This window comes from Panulirus ornatus, chromosome 48 (assembly GCF_036320965.1).
Source record: "Panulirus ornatus isolate Po-2019 chromosome 48, ASM3632096v1, whole genome shotgun sequence".
Classification (NCBI taxonomy): Eukaryota; Metazoa; Arthropoda; class Malacostraca; order Decapoda; family Palinuridae; genus Panulirus; species Panulirus ornatus.
The window spans coordinates 5,800,173-5,821,333 of NC_092271.1; the positions used below are offsets into that span (position 1 = coordinate 5,800,173).

Consider the following 21,161-nt stretch of genomic DNA (forward strand, 5'->3'; position numbering starts at 1 on the left):
GATCATCAGGTGACGATGGTGCCAGTGGCAGATAATCAGGTGATGATGGTGGTGCCATTGGCAGGTCATCAGGTGTTGATGATACCAGTGGCAGGTCACCAGGTGATGATGGTGCCAGTGGCAGGTGATTAGGTGATAATGACAGTGCCAGTGGTAGGTCACCAGGTGATGATGATGGTGCCAGCGGCAGGTCATCAGGTGTTGATGATACCAGTGGCAGGTCACCAGGTGATGATGGTGCCAGTGGCAGGTAATTAGGTGATAATGACAGTGCCAGTGGCAGGTCACCAGGTGATGATGATGGTGCCAGCGGCAGGTCATCAGGTGTTGATGATGGTGCCAGTGGAAGGTCACCAAGTGATGATGGTGCCAGTTGCAGTTCACCAATACCATTCAACAAAAAGGTATGAATAAAAGATTAATAATATCTTTACATTTTATTGAACATTTCTTGTTACACAACAGCTGGTGCAGGGAGGACCAGAGCCAATAACTTCCACCTCACAATATCAATATGATATCATCACTTTCTCAATGATGAACAAAAGTGCAGTTCTTGATGCCGGCTCTGGACGGCCTGGTGCCGGCTCTGGACGGCTTGGTGCCGGCTTTGGACGGCCTGGTGCCGGCTCTGGACGGCTGAAGTAATAATTTTCACCAAAAATTCCATCCAGAAGAAGCCAACTATATATAGGTTGGGAGCAACGTTGCCAACCAACTACTAATACTGAAAATGTGCAATTTAGTTCTGCACTGGTAATGCCTGCTGAGATGAGCATGTAGGTTACTGATGATGGAAGATGGACACAACACATACAAAAATAAATAATATACATTAACAATAAACTATTTTTCACACTGTCTTATAGAGGGAAGAGTAAACAAACCAAGAAGACTTACACTGTGCCAGAGATGACATGGATGTGATCAGCTCACTACACATCCTTCACTCTCACGTATACTTCGTCCTACACATCTCTGAACACACAGATATAATTGTATCAATTTGTACAAAGATCACTATCATTATGGACTAATTATCAATTTCTCGTAATTTTTTTCAACGGGACAAAAAGTTCTGTAAGTGCCAACTGTAACAGGTTGTGAGATCACGAACATAGACACCATCTTTTCTGGACTGAGCCCAAGTTTTTACCTTAAATGACAAAAGGAAGAAAAAATCATTATGGTTTTCTGTTGTATATATACACATCTCTAGGAACCAATACACGAACCAATGATTCTTTCTATTTTCGGCCAACGTTTGGGCTTTGTACTGGTGAGGGGGGGGGGGGTGAGGGGGGCAGTCCTGGAGGTTGGAGTCTGTCGCTTCTGTTACAGTCCGGTTGGCCAGCCTACCTTGTTACAGTCCGGTTGACCAGCCTACTTTGTTACAATCAGGTTGGGCAGCCTACCTTGTTACAGTCCGGTTGACCAGCCTACTTTGTTACAATCAGGTTGACCAGCCTACTTTGTTACAATCAGGTTGGCCAGCCTACTTTGTTACAATCAGGTTGGCCAGCCTACTTTGTTACAATCAGGTTGGGCAGCCTACCTTGTTACAGTCCGGTTGACCAGCCTACTTTGTTACAATCAGGTTGGGCAGCCTACCTTGCTACAGTCCGGTTGGCCAGCCTACTTTGTTACAATCAGGTTGGGCAGCCTACCTTGCTACAGTCCGGTTGGCCAGCCTACCTTGTTACAATCAGGTTGGCCAGCCTACCTTGCTACAGCCCGGTTGGCCAGCCTACTTTGTTACAATCAGGTTGGCCAGCCTACTTTGTTACAATCAGGTTGGCCAGCCTACTTTGTTACAATCAGGTTGGCCAGTCTACCTTGTTACAGTCCGGTTGGCCAGCCTACCTTGTTACAATCAGGTTTCCTAGCCTACCTTGTTACAATCAGGTTGGCCAGCCTACCTTGTTACAGTCAGGTTGGCCAGCCCACCTTGTTACAGTCAGGTTGGCCAGCCTACCTTGTTACAATCAGGTTGGCCAGCCTACCTTGTTACAATCAGGTTGGCCAGCCTACCTTGTTACAGTCAGGTTGGCCAGCCTACCTTGTTACAATCAGGTTTCCCAGCCTACCTTGTTACAATCAGGTTGGCCAGCCTACCTTGTTACAATCAGGTTGGCCAGCCTACCTTGTTACAGTCAGGTTGGCCAGCCTACCTTGTTACAATCAGGTTTCCTAGCCTACCTTGTTGCAATCAGGTTGGCCAGCCTACCTTGTTACAATCAGGTTGGTCAGCCTACCTTGTTACAGTCAGGTTGGCCAGCCTACCTTGTTACAATCGTTACGTTATGTTACACTGCTTCAAGCTCTCCGATTGCCATTAGAGTGAATCGGTGGGAGGTCGTCCAAACTATGCAACTTATTTGTTTTGTTTTACAGAAAGATGTGAATGCCTGATGAACACAAGGGGTGTGTTGAAACACCAGAGGAGCCTGTTGCTACTCCCTGCCTCATACATATAGACAGTGCCCAATCCTGAATCAGTCTGTACTGTACTTCTTATCAAATCACAGTCATTAGTGATTTCCTATTGGGAAATGATAATAAATTAATATGTACATTTATACAAAATTTGAACTATACAATTTATACAGTAAGGTTACTAGATGTGCATTATCTTGGGTGTATACGAACAGGGCCTACCTCCACCCACCAGTGGGCGGGTGGCAGCCACCTCCACCCACCAGTGGGCGGGTGGCAGCCACCTCCACCCACCAGTGGGCGATTGGCAGCCACCCCCGCCCAGCTGTGGGTGGGCCAAGGCCGCCTCGTAACACCTGGTCTGACTCAAGTAACACCTTACGTCAGCTCAGGTCAAGTATGACGTCATCTCAAGACACTAGAGTCAGTTCAGTTCAGGAGGTAAGGAGCAGCGTGACCTGGCTGGCTTCTTACCTCCCCCGGGATGGTCTAGTCAGCTCCTGAGAGCCAGTAGCAGCGACGCCCTGGGGGGAGCCTGGCACCCCCGCTGAGGAGCCATCATCTACTGTGTACATAATATGGCTAATGATAAAGTGTCTGATACGGACGGGAACAAGGCCACACAAACATCTTGACCACGAGTCAGGTCACCATAAAGACCACGAGTCAGGTCACCATAAAGACCACGAGTCAGGTCACCATAAAGACCACGAGTCAGGTCACCATAAAGACCACGAGTCAGGTCACCATAAAGACCACGAGTCAGGTCACCATAAAGACCACGAGTCAGGTCACCATAAAGACCACGAGTCAGGTCACCATAAAGACCACGAGTCAGTTCACCATAAAAACCACGAGTCGGGTCATCATAAAGTTCACAAGTCAGGTCACCACAAAATCAGAAATGGAGAAAAGCCCCAAAGAGATCAAGCGACATATCTTGGCATAGCTTGGCTGAGGGTCTGGTGGGCTGCCCTGCTGGGGGTCTGGTGGGCTGCCCTGCTGGGGGTCTGGTGGGCTGCCCTGCTGAGGGTCTGGTGGGCTGCCCTGCTGGGGGTCTGGTGGGCTGCCCTACTGGGGGTCTTGTGGGCTGCCCTGCTGGGGGTCTTGTGGGCTGCCCTGCTGGGGGTCTGCCCTGCTGGGGGTCTGGTGGGCTGCCCTGCTGGGGGTCTGGTGGGCTGCCCTGCTGGGGATCTGGTGGGCTGCCCTGCTGGGGGTCTGACCACAAGCAGCCCCAGACCATGTAGCCATCTTACAGACTCTGGGGTCCAGGTATTATGACACACGACTGGTTCCAGGACCACCTGTCTGGCCCAAGGACCACTTCTCTGGTTCCAGGACCACTTCTTTGGTTCCAGGACCACCTGTCTGGCCCAAGGACCACTTCTTTGGTTCCAGGACCACCTGTCTGGCCCAAGGTCCACTTCTCTGGTTCCAGGACCACTTCTTTGGTTCCAGGACCACCTGTCTGGCCCAAGGACCACTTCTCTGGTTCCAGGACCACCTGTCTGGCCCAAGGACCACTTCTCTGGTTCCAGAACCACCTGTCTGGTGTGCGACCAAATGTGTAGCTCCAAGAACACTTGTCTGGTGCAGGACCAACTGTCTGGTCCCAGGAACACCTGTCTGGCACAAGGAACACCTGTCTGGCCCGAGGAACTCCTGTCTCCTCACACTCCTTAAACTAAGCTAAAAACGTTCATAAGTTTGGGGACGACGTCTGATGTCTGCGGTGGACATGTGTGTTGTGTCTGGTGTGTGGTGGACATGTGTGTTGTGTCTGGTGTGTGGTGGATAAGTGTGTTGTGTCTGATCTGTGGTGGACATGTGTGTTGTGTCTGGTGTGTGGTGGACACGTGTGTTGTGTCTGGTCTGTAGTGGGCATGAGTGTTGTGTCTGATCTGTGGTGGACATGTGTGTTGTGTCTGATCTGTGGTGGACACGTGTGTTGTGTCTGATCTGTGGTGGGCACGTGTGTTGTGTCTGATCTGTGGCGGACACGTGTGTTGTGTCTGATCTGTGGTGGAAACGTGTGTTGTGTCTGATCTGTGGTGGACATGTGTGTTGTGTCTGGTGTGTGGTGGGCACGTGTGTTGTGTCTGATCTGTGGTGGACACGTGTGTTGTGTCTGATCTGTGGTGGACACGTGTGTTGTGTCTGATCTGTGGTGGAAACGTGTGTTGTGTCTGATCTGTGGTGGACACGTGTGTTGTGTCTGATCTGTGGTGGACATGTGTGTTGTGTCTGGTGTGTGGTGGGCACGTGTGTTGTGTCTGATCTGTGGCGGACACGTGTGTTGTGTCTGATATGTGGTGGACACGTGTGTTGTGTCTGATCTGTGGTGGACACGTGTGTTGTGTCTGATCTGTGGTGGACACGTGTGTTGTGTCTGATCTGTGGTGGACACGTGTGTTGTGTCTGATCTGTGGTGGACACGTGTGTTGTGTCTGGTCTGTGGTGGACACTAGCCAGACACACTAGAGGATACAGACATATGTACAAGGACATATCCTGTCACTGTAAATATCAATGCTTGAGAGTAACGTAAAGTGAGAATACTGGAGTCTTATTGTGTTGTCCAATGTTAATATGGACTGAACACCTGCAACTATGATCCTCTGCATATATATATATATATATATATATATATATATATATATATATATATATATATATATATATATATATATATATATATATACATTGTTTAGCTGTGTCAATCATTATGGTGCCAGCTGTCAATTTGTCACGTCGTGACAGTTGTCATATGTTAATTTTCTCACATTTGTCATATATTCAGCTGCTACAGAGTTACCTACATGACAGTTACAATAGTGTTACTGGCGTCAGTCACTATATTGTGACAGGTATTCAGTCATGATAAGTGTCATTTGTATGTATGACAGTCATTATGACATCATCTGTGTGTGTCAACTGTGTCAGATTTATTACAGTCACTGCTGTGTCAACTGTGCGAGTCATCAGGAGGTCAGTCAGTAGAGTCACAACGGTAAACTGTATAACCATGTTTATAGTGTCAGCTGTAAGGGTTACGATCATGTTTACTACATTACTCACAAGAACATCAGCTGTGTAACTGAAGAGTCAGCTCAGTCAGCTGTGGGATAGTCATTATAGTACTCTGTCTGCTGTGTTACAGTAATTATAGTGTCAGTTAGATTATAGTCATTACACTGTCAGCAGTGTTACTGTCACTATAGTGTTATTTGTGTCATGGTTATTCTAATGTCAATGGGGAGGTAGCCATTGTAGTATCTGCTGTGTTATAGTCATTCTAGTGTCAAATGTGTCATGTCATTATAATATTAGCCATGTCACAAATCATTAGTGTCATTCTAGTGTCAAATGTGTCATGTCATTATAGTGTTAATCATTATTGTGTCAGCTGTGTTACAGTCATCATAACGTCGACTACTTGATAGTCATCATAGTGTCAGCTGTGAGTCATTATACAGTTAGCTGTGCAATAGTCATCACGGTGTCAACTGGGTGAAAGTCATTTCAGTGTCACCTGTGTGATAGGAACTATAATGTCAGCTGTGCCACAGTCAATATAGTATGAGGTGTGCTACAGTCATAATGGAGTCAACTGTGTCACAGTCATTATAGTGTCAGCCGTTACAGTCATCTTAGTGTCAGCTTTATTACTATCATTAAAGTGTCAGATGTGTTACAGTCATTAACGTGATAACTGTGTCACCGTCATTATAGTGTCAGCCGTAACAGTCATCTTAGTGTCAGCTTTATTACTATCATTAAAGTGTCAGATGTGTTACAGTCATTAAAGTCATTATGTTTGTTGTATGAGTCACCATAGTGTCAGCTGTATGATAGTCATCAGAGTGTCAGCTATGTTCCAACCATTATTGTTTCAGCTGTGCCACAGCCATTATATTGTCAGCTGTGTCACAGCCATTATAGTGTCAGCTGTGTCACAGCCATTATAGTGTCAGCTGTGTCACAGCCATCATTGTGACAGCTGTGAGATATACATTATAGGGTTAGCTGTGTCATAGTCATCACAGAGTCAGCTACGTTACTCTCATCATAGCGTCAACTATGTCAGTCATTATAGTGTCATCTGTGTCATTATAGTATCAGCTGTGTTAGTCATTACACAGTCAACTGTGTCATAGTCACTGTAGTGTCAGCGCTGTTAGTTAGTATATTGTCAACTGTGTCATAGTTACTGTAGTTTCAGCTCTGTTAGTATATTGTCAACTGTGTCATAGTCACTGTAGTTCCAGCTCTGTTAGTTAGTATATTGTCAACTGTGTTATAGTCACTGTAGTGTCAGCTCTGTTAATCATCATATTGTCAACTGTATCATAGTCACTGTAGTGTCAGCTCTGTTAATCATCATATTGTCAACTGTGTCATAGTCACTGTAGTGTCAGCTCTGTTAGTTAGTATATTGTCAACTGTATCATAGTCACCGTGGTGTCAGCTGTTAATCATTTTATTGTCAACTGTGTCATAGTCACAGTAGCGTCAGCTCTGTTAATCATCATATTGTCAACTGTGTCATAGTCACTGTAGTGTCAGCTCTGTTAATCATCATATTGTTAACTGTTTCATAGTCACTGTAGTGTCAGCTCTGTTAGTTAGTATATTGTCAACTGTGTCATAGTCATGGTAGTGTCAGCTCTGTTAATCATTTTATTGTCAACTGTGTCATAGTCACTGTAGTGTCAGCTCTGTTAGTTAGTATATTGTCAACTGTGCCTAGTCACTGTAGTGTCAGCTTTGTTGATCGTTATGTTGTCAACTGTGCCTAGTCACTGTAGTGTCAGCTCTGTTAATCATCATATTGTCAACTGTGTCATAGTCACTGTAGTGTCAGCTCTGTTGATCATCATATTGTCAACTGTGTCATAGTCACGGTAGTGTCAGCTCTGTTAATCATTAGATTGTCAATTGTGTCATAGTCACCGTAGTGTCAGCTCTGTTAATTATCATATTGTCAACTGTGTCATAGTCACTGTGGTGTCAGCTCTGTTAACCATCATATTGTCAACTGTGTCATAGTCACAGTAGTGTCAGCTCTGTTAATCATTGGATTGTCAATTGTGTCATAGTCACCGTAGTGTCAGCTCTGTTAGCTAGTATACTCTCAACTGTGTCATAGTCACTGTGGTGTCAGCTGTTGGTCGTCGTATTGTCAACTGTCACACTCACTGTAGTGTCAGACCTGTGAGTCGTTATATAGTCAACTGTGTCACAGTCATATCGTGTTAACTATTAGTAAGTATTGAGTGAACTGTGTCATGGTCATTATAGCCATTATGATGTCAGCTGTTACAGTAATCATTGTGCCAACTGTTACAATCATTATAGTGTCTGTTGTGTGACAATGATTGTAGTTTCAGCAATGCTACAGTCAGTATAAGTCATCTGTGTCGCAGTCATTATAGTATCAGCTATGTGGGAGCATCTAGTGTCAAACGTGTTACAGTCAGAAAACAGTGTGTCACAGATGTTATAGTGTCAGCTGTGTTGTTACAGTCATTATAGTGTCAGCTGTGTTGTTACAGTCATTATAGTGTCAGCTGTGTTGTTACAGTCATTATCATGTCAGCTGTGTTGTTACAGTCATTAGTGTCAGCTGTGTTGTTAGTCATTCTAATGTCAGCTGTGTTGTTACAGTCATCATAGTGTCAGCAGTGTTGTTACAGTCATTACAGTGTCAGCTGTGTTGTTAAGTCATTATAGTGTCAGCTGTGTTGTTACAGTCATTATAGTGTCAGCTCTGTTGTTACAGCCATTACAGTGTCAGTTGTGTTGTTACAGTCATTATAGTGTCAGCTGTGTTGTTACTGTCATTACGGTGTCAGTTGTGTTGTTACAGTCATTACAGTGTTAGCTGTGTTGTTACAGTCAATATAGTGTCAGCTGTGTTGTTACAGTTATTATAGTGTCAGGTGTGTGATAGTTATTACAGTGTCACATGCGTTACAACCATTATGAAGTCAGATGTGTTACAAACATTGTGGTGTCACATGTCAGTCATGGACGTGTTTTGTTAGCAATGTGTCAGCTGGGCTATTGCTATGGCCATGGCGGCTCTGTGTCAGATTCTCACTGTGTCATAGTCATTATACTCTCATGTGTGTCACTTCCATCAGTGTCAACAGTCAGTCAATAGTGTCAATTGTGCCACATATCATGACGACTTAATATGGTCATGTGGTGTCACTTTATCCTACACTAGCGTGCAATCACAGTAAGGTGTCAGCCATTACGGTGCCACTTGTGTCACATGATAAAATGACCGACTGGTCATGCATGAGTCCTCCTGGCGGTGTCATGACACATGTTCACCGAAGCGGTGCCATGTGTCGGTTTGTGTCATGTGCCAGCACATGGTGTGTGTGTGTGTGTGTGTGTGTGTGTGTGTGTGTGTGTGTGTGAGCAGTGTTGCCAACTGCTCTGATAACCAATGCCACTGGGAACAGAAGGATAACTAATTCAAATAATGCCGATACTGGAACTGAGGACCAGGAGGATACGTGTCACTTTCCTAGTGTGAGAGGAGACAGGGTTACTACTAGACCAGGACGCCCTCTGTCCCGCGTAGTGGCCAAAGGTGGCCTGTCAGTTCTCTGTCCACTTCTGACAGGTGACAGGAAGGACCCACAGAGCGTGAGAGTACTGCCAAGCGTCACCAGGCGAGTTCACAGCACTCGGTCAACACCACAGTAAAGCCAGTCATGGTTTCCTTTATCACAGCTCTAGGTGCACTCGATGGCATGTTGGGCAGAAGACTCGATCACTGAGGGTCTGGTCTCGGTCTCACACTTAATATCTGGGCTGAAGGACTTGAAGTCTTCGTGCGAGTGTTTGATCAGCTCCTCCGGGATCATGTAGGACGGACTCTTGGGGTCGTAGTCTGCAGGGTCGTGCAGCTCTGCCCTGGGCGAGGCTGACAGTCCCTCCACACTGCTGGTGTCCACAGCGTCCACACTGCTTCCTGCAGGAGGACACAACACACTCTTAACATACTCTGCAGTATTGCCTACACAACACACTCTTAACATACTCAGCAGTATTGCCTACACAACACACTCTTAACATACTTAGCAGTATTGCCTACAGGATGATACAACACACTCTTAACATACTCTGCAGTATTGCCTACACAACACACTCTTAACATACTCTGCAGTATTGCCTACACAACACACTCTTAACATACTCTGCAGTATTGCCTACACAACACACTCTTAACATACTTAGCAGTATTGCCTACAGGATGATACAACACACTCTTAACATACTCTGCAGTATTGCCTACACAACACACTCTTAACATACTCTGCAGTATTGCCTACACAACACACTCTTAACATACTCAGCAGTACTTCCTGCAGGAGGACACAACACACTCTTAACATACTCTTCATTAATTACTGCAGAAGGACACAGCACACTCTTAACATACTCTTCATTACTTCCTACAGACACATACATAACACAATCTTAACGCACTCTTCACTACTTTCTGCAAGGATCCACAGTACTCTCAACGCACTCTTCAGTACTTCCTGCAAGGGTGCACAACACACTTAACGTACTCTTCACAACTTCCTGCAGGGATACACAACATACTCTTAACGCACTTTTCAATACTTCGTGCATGGGTAAACAAAATACTGAACACATACTTCACTACTTGCTATTAGGACCACAACACACTCTTAAATCACACTCTAGTACTTCTTGCAACACTGCAACATACCCTCAACACTCTCTAGTGCTCCCTGCAGGGATACACAACACACTTTTAACACACTTCAGTATTTCCGAAATGATCGACGGCACATTCTTTAAAACTCTCTTCACTACTTGTTGCAAGGATCTAAAACACACTCTTAACGCACTCTTCATCTCGGAGGGTTACACACAACGCTCTCCATACATCTTCAACATTCAGCCACACTGGTAATATCAATGAATAATGAAACAAAATCATTAAATAAGTTCTGTTCAGGACTAAGATAAAGTAGCAACATCATTGAGGAATATTGAGCAAGACAACAACAGTTAACACCAGAAACGAAGAAAGAAAAAAATATCTTCCATAAAAGTTTTGTTATAAAAATTATACATAAAGCGACAGTCGTGCTCCTGGCTTGATCATGTGTTGCTGGTGACTTATGTGTTCCTTAAACATGCGATGGTCGGGACGGGTGTGTTGCTGGTGACTTATGTGTTCCTTGAACATACGATGGTCGGGACGGGTGTGTTGCTGGTGACTTATGTGTTCCTTGAACATACGATGGTCGGGACGGGTGTGTTGCTGGTGACTTATGTGTTCCTTGAACATACGATGGTCGGGACGGGTGTGTTGCTGGTGACTTATGTGTTCCTTGAACATACGATGGTCGGGACGGGTGTGTTGCTGGTGACTTATGTGTTCCTTGAACATACGATGGTCAGGACGGGTGTGTTGCTGGTGACTTATGTGTTCCTTAAACATGCGATGGTCAGGACGGGTGTGTTGCTGGTGACTTATGTGTTCCTTAAACATGCGATGGTCAGGACGGGTGTGTTGCTGGTGACTTATGTGTTCCTTAAACATGTGATGGTCAGGACGGGTGTGTTGCTGGTGACTTATGTGTTTCTTAAACATGCGATGGTCGGGACGGGTGTGTTGCTGGTGACTTATGTGTTCCTTAAACATACGATGGTCAGGACGGGTGTGTTGCTGGTGACTTATGTGTTCCTTAAACATGCGATGGTCAGGACGGGTGTGTTGCTGGTGACTTATGTGTTCCTTAAACATGCGATGGTCAGGACGGGTGTGTTGCTGGTGACTTATGTGTTCCTTAAACATGCGATGGTCAGGACGGGTGTGTTGCTGGTGACTTATGTGTTCCTTAAACATGCGATGGTCAGGACGGGTGTGTTGCTGGTGACTTATGTGTTCCTTAAACATGCGATGGTCAGGACGGGTGTGTTGCTGGTGACTTATGTGTTCCTTAAACATGCGATGGTCAGGACGGGTGTGTTGCTGGTGACTTATGTGTTCCTTAAACATACGATGGTCAGGACGGGTGTGTTGCTGGTGACTTATGTGTTCCTTGAACATACGATGGTCGGGACGGGTGTGTTGCTGGTGACTTATGTGTTTCTTAAACATGTGATGGTCAGGACGGGTGTGTTGCTGGTGACTTATGTGTTCGTGGGACAGGGCAGCAAAATGGTCTATGAGAAAACTATGATAAACTTTGTAGAGAATGGAATTAATGGTGTCACCCAACATGGGAGGGTGCAGATGATGGTGTCACCCAGCATGGGGAGGTGCAGATGATGGTGTCATCCAGTATGGGAAGGTGCAGATAATGGTGTCATCCAGTACGGGAAGGTGCAGATGATGGTGTCACCCAGCATGGGGAGGTGCAGATGATGGTGTCATCCAGTACGGGAAGGTGCAGATGATGGTGTCACCCAGCATGGGGAGGTGCAGATGATGGTGTCATCCAGTAAGGGAAGGTGCAGATGATGGTGTCACCCAGCATGGGGAGGTGCAGATGATGGTGTCATCCAGTACGGGAAGGTGCAGATGATGGTGTCACCCAGCATGGGGAGGTGCAGATGATGGTGTCACCCAGTATGGGAAGGTGCAGATAATGGTGTCATCCAGCACAGGAAGGGGTAGATGGTGTCACCCAGTATAGGATGGTATAGATAAGGTGTCACCCAGTATGGGAAGGTGGAGATGATGGTGTCACCCAGCATGGGTAGGTGCAGATGACGGTGTCACCTAGTATGGGAAATGGCAGATGATGGTGTCATCCAGCAAGGGAAGGTGAAGATGATGGTGTCACTCAGTATGATAAAGTGGAGATGTTGGTGTCACTCTGTATGGGATGGAGCAGATGATGGTGTTACCCAGTATGGGAAGGTGGAGATGATGGTGTCACCCAGTATGGGATGGTACAGATGATGATGTCACCCAAAATGGGAAGGTGCAGATGATGGTGTCATCCAGTATGGGAAGGTGCAGATGATGGTGTCATCCAGTATGGGAAGGTGGAGATGGTGTCACCCAGAATGGGAAGGTGCAGATGATGGTGTCACCCAGCACAGGAAGGGGTAGATGGTGTCACCCAGTATAAGATGGTGCAGATGATTGTGTCACCCAGTATGGGAAGGTGCAGATGATGGTGTCACCCAGGATGGCAAGATAGAGGTGATGGTGTCACCCAGCATGGGAAGTTGGAGATGATGGTGTCATGCAGCACGGAAAGGTGCAGATGACGGTGTAACCCAGAATGGGAAGGTGCAGATGATGGTGTCACCCAGCATGGGAAGTTGATGATGGTGTCATGCAGCATGGAAAGGTGCAGATGAAGGTGTCATCCAGCATGGGAAAGTAGAGATGATGTCATCCAGTATGGGGAGGTAGAGATGATGATGTCACCTAACAATGGAAGGTGCAAATGATTATGTCACCTAGCAAGGTAACGTGGAAATTATGGTGTCACCTAGCATGGGAAGGTAGAGATGATGGTATCACCTTTTGGGGGAAGGTAGAGATGATTGTATCACCTTTTGGGGAAGGGGCAGATAATGGTGTCACCCAGTAAGGGAAGGTGGACTTGATAGTGTCACTAAGTACAGAAAGGTGCAGATGATGGCGTCACCCAGTATGGGAAGGTGCAGATGATGGTATTACCCAGTATGGGAAGATGGAGCTGATGGTGTCACCCAGTACGTGAAGGTAGTGTTTTGCCAACTAGTATGGGAAGGTAAAGTAGATGGTGTCACCCTGTATGGGGAGGTGCAGATGACGGTATCACTCTGTATGGGAAGGTGCAGATGATGGTATTACCCAGTATGGGAAAGTGGAATTGACAGTATCACCCACTGTTAGAAGGTGCAGATGATGGTTTCACCAGGTATGGGAAGGTGCAGATGATGGTGTCACCCAGTATGGGAAGATGGAGCTGATGGTGTCACCCAGTACGTGAAGGTAGAGTTTTGCCAACTAGTATGGGAAGGTAAAGTAGATGGTGTCACCCTGTATGGGGAGGTGCAGATGACGGTATCACTCTGTATGGGAAGGTGCAGATGATGGTGTCACCCAGAACGGGAAGGTGGAGATAATAGTGTCACCCAACATGGGAAGGTAGAGATGATGGTGTCATCCAGTATGAGAAGGTGCAGATGGTAGTGTCACCCAGTATGGGAGGATGCAGATGATGGTGTCACTCAGTAAAATAAGGTGCAGATGATGGTGTCACCCAGTATGGGAAAGTGGAGACGATTTTGCCAACCAGTATTGGAAGGTGAAGTTGATGGTGTCACCCAGTATGGGAAGGTGCAGATGATGGTGTCACCCAGTAGGGGAGGTGCAGATGATGGTGTCAACCAGTATGAGAAGGTGCAGATGGTGTCAACCATTATGGGAAGGTGCAGATGATGGTGTCACCCAGTATGGGAAGGTGGAGATGATTTTGCCAACCAGTATGGGAAGATGAAGTTAATGGTGTCACCCAGTATGGGAAAGTGAAGTAGATGGTGTCACCCATTATGGAAAGGTGCAGATGAGGGTTTCACCCTGTATGGAATGGTGGAGATGATAGTGTCACCCAGCACAAGAAGGTGGAGATGATAGTGTCACCCAGCATGAGAAGGTAGAGATGATGGTGTCACCTAATATGAGAAGGTGCAGATGATAGTGTCATCCACTATGGGAAGGTGGAGGTGATTTTGCCAACCCGTATGGGAAGGTGAAGTTGATGGTGTCACCCAGTATGGGAAAGTGAAGCAGATAGTGTCACCCATTATAGGAAGGTGCAGATGATAGTGTCACCCATTATAGGAAGGTGCAGATGATAGTGTCACCCATTATGGGAAGGTGGAGATGATGGTGTCACCCAGCATGGGAGGGTAACGATGATGGTGTCACCCAGTACGAAAATGTGAATTTGATGTTGTCAACCAATATGAAAAGGTGTAGATGATGGTGTCACCCAGTTGGTGAAGGTGCGGATGATGTTGTCATCCAGTTTGGGAAGGTGTAAATTATGGTGTTACCCAGTTTGGAAAGGTGCAGATGAAGGTGTCACCCAGTATGAGTAAGCGCAAATCATCATGTCATCTAGTATGGGAGGGTGAAGGTGATGGTGTCACCCAGTATGTGAAGGTGAAGTTGGTGGTGTTACCAGGTAAAGGAGGGTGTAGATGAAGGAGAAACAGTAAAATCGATGGCATGCTGGTATAGGGTGTTGGTGAGGAAGATTAAGGTAGGAGAACTACCGTGATAATAGAGTCAGGGAGCGTGAAGGAGAATCCTACCAGAGGGAAGGGAGGGGCAGTAGTCGTAGGCTCCAGACGACCCAGTAGGGGATCGCTCCACCGCCAGCTCCTCCTCGGGACTTGACGGCTTACAACTGGTCGTCTTCCAGTGCGTCCTGTAAACACACGGTATCATTAGCCCAGTACAATAACCATACAGTACCCTAGGTCCAGCACAATAACCCTACAGTACCATACGCCCAGTACAATGACCATACAGTACCATACGTCTAACACAATAACACTACAGTACCATATGTCCAGTACAATAATCATACAGTACCATACGTCCAGTACAGTAACCTACAGTTGCCACAAGATGTCTACACCGACAATCTTCGTTGTGTTTGGATGGCAATATGACTTTTATTTGATATCTTTGTGCACCAGTTGATGGCACGTGGACAACACTCTGGCCTTGACACATGCAGACCATTATATATATGAACAAGAATTACCGTCTCTGGCAACATGGAAATGTTATTTGTTGCCTTACCTAAGACCTGAGGCGCTGATGTACTTCTTGTTGCAAGTGTTGCAAGTGTAGGGCCGCTCATTAGTGTGCAATCTCTTGTGCAACTTGAGGTGGACGAACTGTGTGAACTTGGCAGGACAGAGGTCACACGCGTACGGCTTCTGGCCTGAGTGTAACCTCATGTGTGTCTTCAAGTTGGAGGTGGAGCTAAATCTCTTCTTGCAGATGTCGCACTGATGAGGTTTTTCGCCAGTGTGAACGAGGTGGTGTTTCTGGAGATGTGCTAACTGGGTAAAGCTTTTGATACAAACTGTACACTTAAAAGGTCGCTCCCCAGAGTGAGTTCTAAGATGTACCTTTAAATTGGACAGCTGACCAAAGGTTTTAAAGCACACGTTACACTCATAATGCATCTTGCCATCCTTCTTCTGTAGGGGGTAGGGCAGGGAGCGGTAACCACGGTTGTTGTTGTTGGGCGACGTGGAACCTTGTGATGAAGGGGAGCCTTGCGATGAATGTGACGAGTTACTGGAGGGAGGAGAATGTCCGGACGTGGTGGTAGGGATGGAGATGGTGAGGCGGTGATCCATGGGCATCGAACCCTGGTTTGTGGGTGGATAACCATTACTGCTGCCTCCATTATAACCATTATAGGAGTACATGTTGAAGTGCTGTGAGGAAAACATCTGAGAGACAGGTGTACGGTAGGCGGAGTTACTGACAGGTGCTTGCACGGCGTAGGTAACTTGTGGCGGTGCATGTGAGGAAGCATAGCCCGCTGAACCCGGCTTTTGGTGAGTGGAAGACGAATCTGGAGATATCTGTTGACTGGAGTCTGAGTTACAATAACTACCTTTGTAGAAGTCCTGAGAGGGTCCCGAGCTACTGGTGGCACTGTCGGGCTTATAGTGAGTGTCGCTGGGCAGGGCGATGTGGACGGGTTCCTTCAGATCTCTGTGTGTTGTGGTCGAGGACTGGGTGGTGTCTGCCTCGTCCTTCCCACCCAGTCGTCGCAACAGAATATTTTCCAGGATGGATCCAGATGGACGAGGTGATCCCAGCTGGGTGTCTGGTGGTAGCGGGAGCCTGGTGTCGGCAGAGGGAGGGTGTCGGGTGTCTTGAAGCCCTGAGTGTCGCGTGTCCGGCTGTATAGAATGTCTTGTGTCAGGTGGCACAGGCAGGCGCGGGTCAGGGGCAACGGTGATACGGGGGTCCTGAGGTGGCATGACAGGGAGGCGTGCGGGCATAGTGTTGACATTGGGTGGCAGACCTGGCAGTCGTGTCATTGATGGCAGCGGGTGGCGCCCTGGCCGTGAATCATGAGGCAGTGGCATCCGTACCACAGATGGCAGACCCATGCGGGTGTCTGGTATGTGAGACTGCCGGGTGTCCGGAGACATCTGCTGTTTTGTTATGGTGATGCCAGGAAGGCCAGTGTCTGGCAGGACTGGCATGCGTGAGTCTGGGAACACCGGGGCAGAACGGGTGTCGGGGCGGGCCATTTCTGTGGGCCGGGATACTTCTGGAGCCTGGTGAATGGAGTGGTCCGTGAGGGGATACCTCCGGCCAGGCTGACTGCCGATATCCTGTGTGCTTTCAGGACGCTGTTCCTTCTCCATAACAGAGTCCACGCGGGGAGTCTGCTCGGCGAAGGAGGCGTAGTGAGTGGGTGGCACGTAGGGTGGCGAGCGGCGGGTGGGTGACGAGTCCTGGATGTCCCGTTTACTGGAATGGGCGGAGGTTGGGGAGGGTCTGGACGACGCGTGCGGTAGGGGCTGTGGCATGGACTCCATCAGTGGCGTTACTTGTGGCTCGTCCATGGCTTGCTGACGCTCTAACGGCGGCGATACTGACTTCTCCTTCTCCGAGGAGTCTGACCCAGTAGATTTGGAGCGGTAGTGGTAGGCTCGGGACATTTTGATCTTCACTTTTCGGTATTCATTGCGAAGCTCAACTTCTTCGTTCCGTATTGGAGACTCTTTCCTCTTCTTCTTGCTGAAGAGATAAAATATCTTAGTAAAATGATCTGTATAAATATACCCAAGTTAAATCATATTACAAAAACAACATGTATGAGGAAGACGAAGAAAAACAATTACCTAAAGTCAAGTACATAATTATTGTCGCCTTCTGAATCGGAAGAATCTTCTGGCATATTGAAGTCGTGATGGTAGCCATTGCTATCGTAACCTTCGTCGGACCTTACAGAACCTTCTGTTGGGGTCAGTTGGCCATTGCGAGCCTCAAACTGAGTTGGAGAAGCCACGGGAGGCGAGCGAGCGGCTGTAGGGCCAACAGGGGACGTGGTAGAGCTCTTGGCTACGATGGCTTCCGGTTCCTCTTTCACATCTGCCTCACTCACCTGCAGGCCTGCTTACGGAGGAGATGGAATCCGTGACAGGTGTCCCTCAAACAAATGTTTGCACATATATTTTGTTCACAGCTAAACACACACAGATGATACATATTACTTATATCTCAGTGAAGCTGTACACTACAGATACAGCTGTAAGAGTATAAGTGTACACTACAGATACAGCTGTAAGATGTAACGGTAGCCAAACTTACGAATTTTCTGTAGCATGAGCTCGCCAGTGAGGGGGTAGTTGAGCCTGGTGGCGAACTCTCGACAGTACCAGACGAGCAGCTCCTGGTTGGGCAGGATGGGCTTGATCGTGTAGAAGTAGATGTTAGACTGTAATGAGCAACATAACGACGTTAGCATCGCCTTACTCTGTAATGTCTCATCTATAAAATGTCACCTACCCACTGTTTGCTCTCCCTGCGGTGAGCGGTACACGTCAAGAAACGGGCAAGACCTTCTGGGGGTAGGCGAGCAGGACTATGATATAATGACAATATTATATGCTTAATAATATGTACATCATAATATTCACAAATATATTCCACCGTTTCATTAACGTGTATCTAGAATATCCTTGACCCAGTACCAAACACTGAGCACCATGCTTGTGCCGACCCCGCAGTTACGAACACAAAATGTATGGGCAATACAAGTGTCTTCAGGATATGGGCAGTGAGTGAGGGGGTTGTGTGGTAGAGGTTACTGTATCCATCCTGTGATGGGGTTGTGTGACAGAGGTTACTGTATCCATCCTGTGATGGGGTTGTGTGGTAGAGATTACTGTATCCATCCTGTGATGGGGTTGTGTGGTAGAGGTTACTGTATCCATCCTGTGATGGGATTGTGTGACAGAGGTTACTGTATCCATCCTGTGATGGGGTTGTGTGGTAGAGATTACTGTATCCATCCTGTGATGGGGTTGTGTGGTAGAGGTTACTGTATCCATCCTGTGATGGGGTAATGTGGTAGAGGTTACTGTAACCATCCTGTGATGGGGTTGTGTGGTAGAGGTTACTGTATCCATCCTATGATGGGGTTGTGTGGTAGAGGTTACTGTATCCATCCTGTGATGGGATTGTGTGACAGAGGTTACTGTATCCATCCTGTGATGGGGTTGTGTGGTAGAGATTACTGTATCCATCCTGTGATGGGGTTGTGTGGTAGAGGTTACTGTATCCATCCTGTGATGGGGTAATGTGGTAGAGGTTACTGTAACCATCCTGTGATGGGGTTGTGTGGTAGAGGTTACTGTATCCATCCTGTGATGGGGTTGTGTGGTAGAGGTTACTGTATCCATCCTGTGATGGGGTTGTGTGGTAGAGGTTACTGTATCCATCCTGTGATGGGGTTGTGTGGTAGAGGTTACTGTAACCATCCTGTGATGGGGTTGTGTGGTAGAGGTTACTGTATCCATCCTGTGAGGGGGTTATGTGGTAGAGGTTACTGTATCCATCCTGTGATGGGGTTGTGTGGTAGAGGTTACTGTATCCAACCTGTGATGGGGTTGTGTAGTAGAGGTTACTGTATCCATCCTGTGATGGGGTAGTGTGGTAGAGGTTCCTGTATCCATCCTGTGATGGGGTAATGTGGTAGAGGTTACTGTATCCATCCAGTGATGGGGTTGTGTGGTAGAGGTTACTGTATCCATCGGGTGATGGGGTTGTGTGGTAGAGGTTACTGTATCCATCCTGTGATGGGGTTGTGTGGTAGAGGTTACTGTATCCATCCTGTGATGGGGTTGTGTGGTAGAGGTTACTGTATCCATCCTGTGATGGGGTTGTGTGGTAGAGGTTACTGTATCCATCCTGTGATGGGGTTGTGTGGTAGAGGTTACTGTATCCATCCTGTGATGGGGTTGTGTGGTAGAGGTTACTGTATCCATCCTGTGATGGGGTTGTGTGGTAGAGGTTACTGTATCCATCCTGTGGTGGGGTTGTGTGGTAGAGGTTACTGTATCCATCCTGTGATGGGGTTGTGTGGTAGAGGTTACTGTATCCATCCTGTGATGAGGTAATGTGGTAGAGGTTACTGTATCCATCCTGTGATCGGGTTGTGTGGTAGAGGTTACTGTATCCATCGTGTGATGGGGTTGTGTGGTAGAGGTTACTGTATCCATCCTGTGATGGGGTTGTGTGGTAGAGGTTACTGTATCCATCCTGTGATGGGGTTGTGTGGTAGAGGTTACTGTATCCATCCTGTGATGGGGTAGTGTGGTAGAGGTTACTGTATCCATCCTGTGATGGGGTTGTGTGGTAGAGGTTACTGTATCCATCCTGTGATGGGGTTGTGTGGTAGAGGTTACTGTATCCATCCTGTGATGGGGTTGTGTGGTAGAGGTTACTGTATCCATCCTGTGATGGGGTTGTGTGGTAGAGGTTACTGTATCCATCCTGTGATGAGGTAGTGTGGTAGAGGTTACTGTATCCATCCTGTGATCGGGTTGTGTGGTAGAGGTTACTGTATCCATCCTGTGATGGGGTTGTGTGGTAGAGGTTACTGTATCCATCCTGTGATGGGGTTGTGTGGTAGAGGTTACTGTATCCATCGTGTGATGGGGTTGTGTGGTAGAGGTTACTGTATCCATCCTGTGATGGGGTTGTGTGGTAGAGGTTACTGTATCCATCCTGTGATGGGGTTGTGTGGTAGAGGTTACTGTATCCATCCTGTGATGGGGTTGTGTGGTAGAGGTTACTGTAACCATCCTGTGATGGGGTTGTGTGGTAGAGGTTACTGTAACCATCCTGTGATGGGGTTGTGTGGTAGAGGTTACTGTAACCATCCTGTGATGGGGTTGTGTGGTAGAGGTTACTGTAACCATCCTGTGATGGGGTTGTGTGGTAGAGGTTACTGTATCCATCCTGTGATGGTGTAGTGTGGTAGAGGTTACTGTATCCATCCTGTGATGGGGTTGTGTGGTAGAGGTTACTGTATCCGTCCTGTGATGGGGTTGTGTGGTAGAGGTTACTGTATCCATCCTGTGAGGGAGCGAGCGACTACCTGGTACAGTGAGCAGGTAGGGAGGGAGGCAGGGAGGTCTGACTTACCTTGTACTGACAAGCAATAAGGTTCTGAGCCTCGGAGCTGTAGGCTGGGTTCACGTAACGCATCCAGTTGGCCTTGCTGGTGTCGTAGCCGTCTATGTAGTAGTAGAGCTCGTCACCACGGTACACCTGCAGGGAGGGGGAGGTTCGTGGGGTGAGGAGAGAACCAGGCCGGGGTAGATAACACGTTCATATGAAGACACACCAGAGGGAGGGACAGGTTATCTTGGGGGCATCCTGACCACTATGATATCATATACTCCAGCTGGGGCAGCAGAGTATATGATGCTCAACACGTTCTGATCAAAGTAACATTGAGGTTCATACACTGAGGTTAGTACACTGAGGTTAGTACACTGAGGTTAGTACACTGAGGTTAGTACTTTTATCAACATTACATCTCACTAAAGTTTGACTTTAGTCATTAATTCTAAATTAGCAAGAAGAACTGAGGGACAGAGCCAAGCACAACAAACATACCTACTAAAAGTTGCTGGATAAGTATGCGATCAATGTA

General features: G+C 47.2%; 1 protein-coding gene across 8 annotated transcripts in view; it reads right to left on the bottom strand.

The window, feature by feature from the left end:
- Positions 1-422: 422 nt before the first annotated feature.
- Positions 423-21,161, bottom strand: part of LOC139764058 (uncharacterized) — a 45,483-nt gene continuing 24,744 nt past the window's right edge. For 4 of the 8 annotated variants that reach the window (XM_071690510.1, XM_071690512.1, XM_071690511.1 and 1 more), the window contains 6 exons: positions 20,648-20,773; positions 17,807-17,933; positions 17,338-17,608; positions 15,260-17,233; positions 14,764-14,879; positions 423-9,427 (listed from right to left, as the gene is read on the bottom strand). In XM_071690510.1, coding sequence (XP_071546611.1) covers positions 9,189-9,427; positions 14,764-14,879; positions 15,260-17,233; positions 17,338-17,608; positions 17,807-17,933; positions 20,648-20,773 — 2,853 coding nt within the window. In that variant the 3' untranslated portion in view covers positions 423-9,188. The remainder of the gene's footprint in view (positions 9,428-14,763; positions 14,880-15,259; positions 17,234-17,337; positions 17,609-17,806; positions 17,934-20,647; positions 20,774-21,161) is intronic. The other 4 variants (XR_011716303.1, XR_011716304.1, XR_011716306.1 and 1 more) reach the window with 4 other exon arrangements.